Source organism: Limulus polyphemus, unplaced genomic scaffold, assembly GCF_000517525.1.
Source record: "Limulus polyphemus unplaced genomic scaffold, Limulus_polyphemus-2.1.2 Scaffold11923, whole genome shotgun sequence".
In the NCBI taxonomy this organism is placed as follows: Eukaryota; Metazoa; Arthropoda; class Merostomata; order Xiphosura; family Limulidae; genus Limulus; species Limulus polyphemus.
In genome coordinates this window covers 1-3,538 of record NW_013677533.1, presented here as the reverse complement: position 1 = coordinate 3,538, position 3,538 = coordinate 1, and the positions used below count along the sequence as shown (strand labels likewise).

General features: G+C 32.4%; 1 protein-coding gene across 1 annotated transcript; it reads left to right on the top strand.

Moving 5' to 3' along the window:
• Positions 1–564: 564 nt before the first annotated feature.
• LOC111083888 lies at positions 565–3,164 on the top strand (the record flags this gene model as incomplete). The annotated part of the gene is made up of 3 exons (XM_022380611.1): positions 565–682; positions 2,163–2,227; positions 2,887–3,164. Coding segments are annotated over exons 1-3 (410 nt in total), but the record flags the coding sequence as incomplete, so codon positions are not given.
• Between the last annotated feature and the right edge of the window lie 374 nt (positions 3,165–3,538).

Below are 3,538 nucleotides of genomic sequence, written 5' to 3'. Positions count from 1 at the left end.
TAGTAGTGGTAATGAGTAAGATGGTAAACCTTCAGCTGTTGCCTTGGAAATGGGAGGAAGCAGACTTGCAATAAAAATGTCACACTTTAGAGGATTTTAAATTACACCTTTGTTTTAACACCTTTGTTGTATGAAGTTATCCTCAAAAGCTTTTCCTGGTTTCCAGTTGTTTAGTTATAGATAACTTATTATCCTCATCAACTTAATATACAATCCGTCCGGAATATCTGGAAAACTGGGTTAAAACAACCAGTTTTTTCGGTTATATTCATTAAGGTTTCTGCCCCCCCCCCCCAGTGGCACAGCGGCATGTTTGTGGACTTACACCGCTAGAAAATGGGTTTCGATACCCGTGGTGGGTAGAGCACAGATAGCTCATTATGTAGCTTTGTGCTTACCTTTAAAACAACAATAAATAAAGTCTGTATTCTAACCGGAATTCAACGATAAACCACTTTAAAGTAGTTTCAACGACTTTCCGTGTTAGAAATAAGAAATGGTTGAGTTTTTTAATGACGTTAAAACTTTCTTAGTGAACCTAATCATGAACGATACTCTTATTTCACCAGTTCCTTTAATGCGCATGCTCTCCACTCTACCGACTTCACCATTTTGATGGAGACCATCTTAAAAAACAGTTTGGGTATACAATACAATCGGAAGATACCTCAGCTTCGTAACAGTAAGCAGTTTCTCTCTATCTTCTTAAAAGTAAAGATGTTTTTTGTTGTTTATTATCGTAATCTCGAATAAGCGAAAATTATAATTTAAAATAAAAACTTAAATTTTCCCCTTTGTTGCAGTGTTTAGTTAGACTAAGGTAAGAAAACAGAAAACTTGCGATATTTTATTATCACCATTTGAAAAGTAAAACAAAACAGTCTTGTTTTAGATTTGAGTTTACGTAATGACTGACACTAAAAAAGAGATTTCTTCGATCACGTAAACTTGCTATTTCAAGAACACTAGCGACGTAGCGTTTGACTCACGACACGCCTATGTTAATACATTGTATTCAAAGAAGTCCCTTTCGTTGTTAAGGTAACATAAATTGTTTTTTTAAACATATGAATAGAAGATGTGAACTCTTTTCCTATACGTTTTTAGAACGCTAACCTTGAATGTAGGGGCTTGATGAGAGAGTAAACACTGTACTGATAACGTCCCTAAAAAAACTACCTTCTGTCTTAGTTAATGTAGTTAAAAAAGTCAAGCGATCAGCTAAGATTTTTTTTCCAGTGAAATACACTTTTATTTTTTGTACAAGTTGAGGCAACATTAATTTCTTAAAACTATTTTTTTTTTCAAACAACCAACAAATATAACTTTCAGATAAACCATTTTCCACACGTTTTGAATTTTTAAAGAGCGAGAGGCTTATCTGTAACAGCGTATTATTTTCGTGTATTAACAGTATTTGTGTTTCATACATTTTTAATGTGATGAAATTAGAAGGAAGTTATTGTTTTGTTAAATATTTCACTTATTCACTCAGAAATATATATATATATATATATTGCTCTGTTCTATTAAAAACCTAAAACACATTCACACTGCACCATCAAAATACCAACTTTTTAAATAAAATCTCTCATTACAATTTATTTAAAATAAATGTTACGTCTCCGTTTGTTAATTAACTTTCCGTAACTTCGTTCCGACGAAACTTTAGCGACACAAGTCCTTACTTAATAAAACTGGGTTATTCTTCCTGAATATAACTTCACGATACACTTGATTTCAACAATCACGCTAAAACAAACGCTATAACGAACGTTAACTTCAACAATACTTTCTCAATGCAGATCAATTACTCACTACCTACACACACATTATTCCGTCACGTTGTCACCCTCTTATATATATACCACACTACCCTACATCTAATAATCTCCCGACAATTCCCGAAGGTTCGAGAGAACGAGTCACGTGACCTCGCTGACGCAACATAAATGAACAAATGATAGCTAACGATGTTGCAGGATAGCTTGCTTAAAAATCAAGATAAATTTTAATTCAGTTTTTTTTTTGTAATAACAAGAACCTAGAATTACAGCCGAACCTTTGTATATGATGATAAGATAACAAAATATTGTACTCGTGTTTAAAGTTTATCAATATATTTACAAATTACTAATCTTTGTGTATTATTTTCCTTAAAGAAACTGTTTTAGTAAAAACACAACTATTTGTGGAAGACGTGAATTCTTTTAACGCCCTAGACATGGTAAGTTTTGTTGATAGCACAACTACTGTTATAAATCGTATTTTATGGTCGTTCTTTCTTATTAGTGGCAGAATACTAAACGTTTTAACTCTTTGTGTAACGTTTTAAATTTGTTCTCATTGAATGTGGCGAAATAGTAACACATAATTTCCTGTTTACTTTTATTCCATTCTGTTTGAGTTTAGTGTAAAAAGACTCGCTGAATATAAAGTTTTACTCTACCTTCTGTGAATAATGTACTTATATTTGGAGACTTGTTTTTGTTAAATACGTGTTGGTTTACATGACGTAATGCTGTTTGTTTCGGGCTTATTTTATACACAGTACACGTGTTGTTTTACGTGACGTATTGCCGTTTGTTTCGGGCCTATTTTATACACAGTTTGTTTTAAAACATTGATTTATTTCAACACTATTTTTGTATAATGTTCTACCACATGTAAAACATCTTTAGCTAAATACACAAGTTGAAAATAAAATAAATTACTTGCATAAAATCAATTTAATTTTCAAATTTCCTTCACACACGTGACGAGTACACACCAGTAACGACCGTAACTATTAGGTTATTTTTGGAGGCGAGTTTTTTTTTTCCAGATACATTTATACAGAGGGCAGTATTATGATGTCAAAAGTATTTATTTTAATGCTATTTGTAGGATTTTCGATTAGACTTTTTCTTGTGGCATCAATGGAACGTAACTGGTAAATTTTGTTTAACGTACGAGAACAACTTAAAGACGTTAGGAATGGCAGAAAACTGGAACAACAGTTCCGGAAAAGAAACCATTACTCAAGATCACTTCGGCCTCTTCTGGATTCCAGATACTTATATAACTAACGCGAAAAGCGTCGAAACTCCGTCCAAGGTCACGTCCACCGAGGCTTTGACCATAACGAAAATGGTTGATACTTGTGTAATGGAATATACAGCAAGGTCAGTGTTCTGCGTCTTATCAGTTTTATCGATGTCATAATTCTTATTAGATTCATACAGTCTGGTCAGTGTAATAAGTCATAAGTTTTATCAGTGTCTTAACAGTTTTATACAGTTTTATCAGTGTCTTAACAGTTTTATACAGTTTTATCAGTGTCATAAGTCATCAGTTTTATACAGTTTTATCAGTGTCTTAAGTCATCAGTTTTATAAGTGTCTTAACAGTTTTATACAATTTTATCAGTGTCTTAACAGTTTTATACAGTTTTATCAGTGTCTTAAGTCATCAGTTTTATACAATTTTATCAGTGTCTTAACAGTTTTATACAGTTTTATTTGTTGTTGTTGAAGGTTGAAAGTGACTACATCTAACT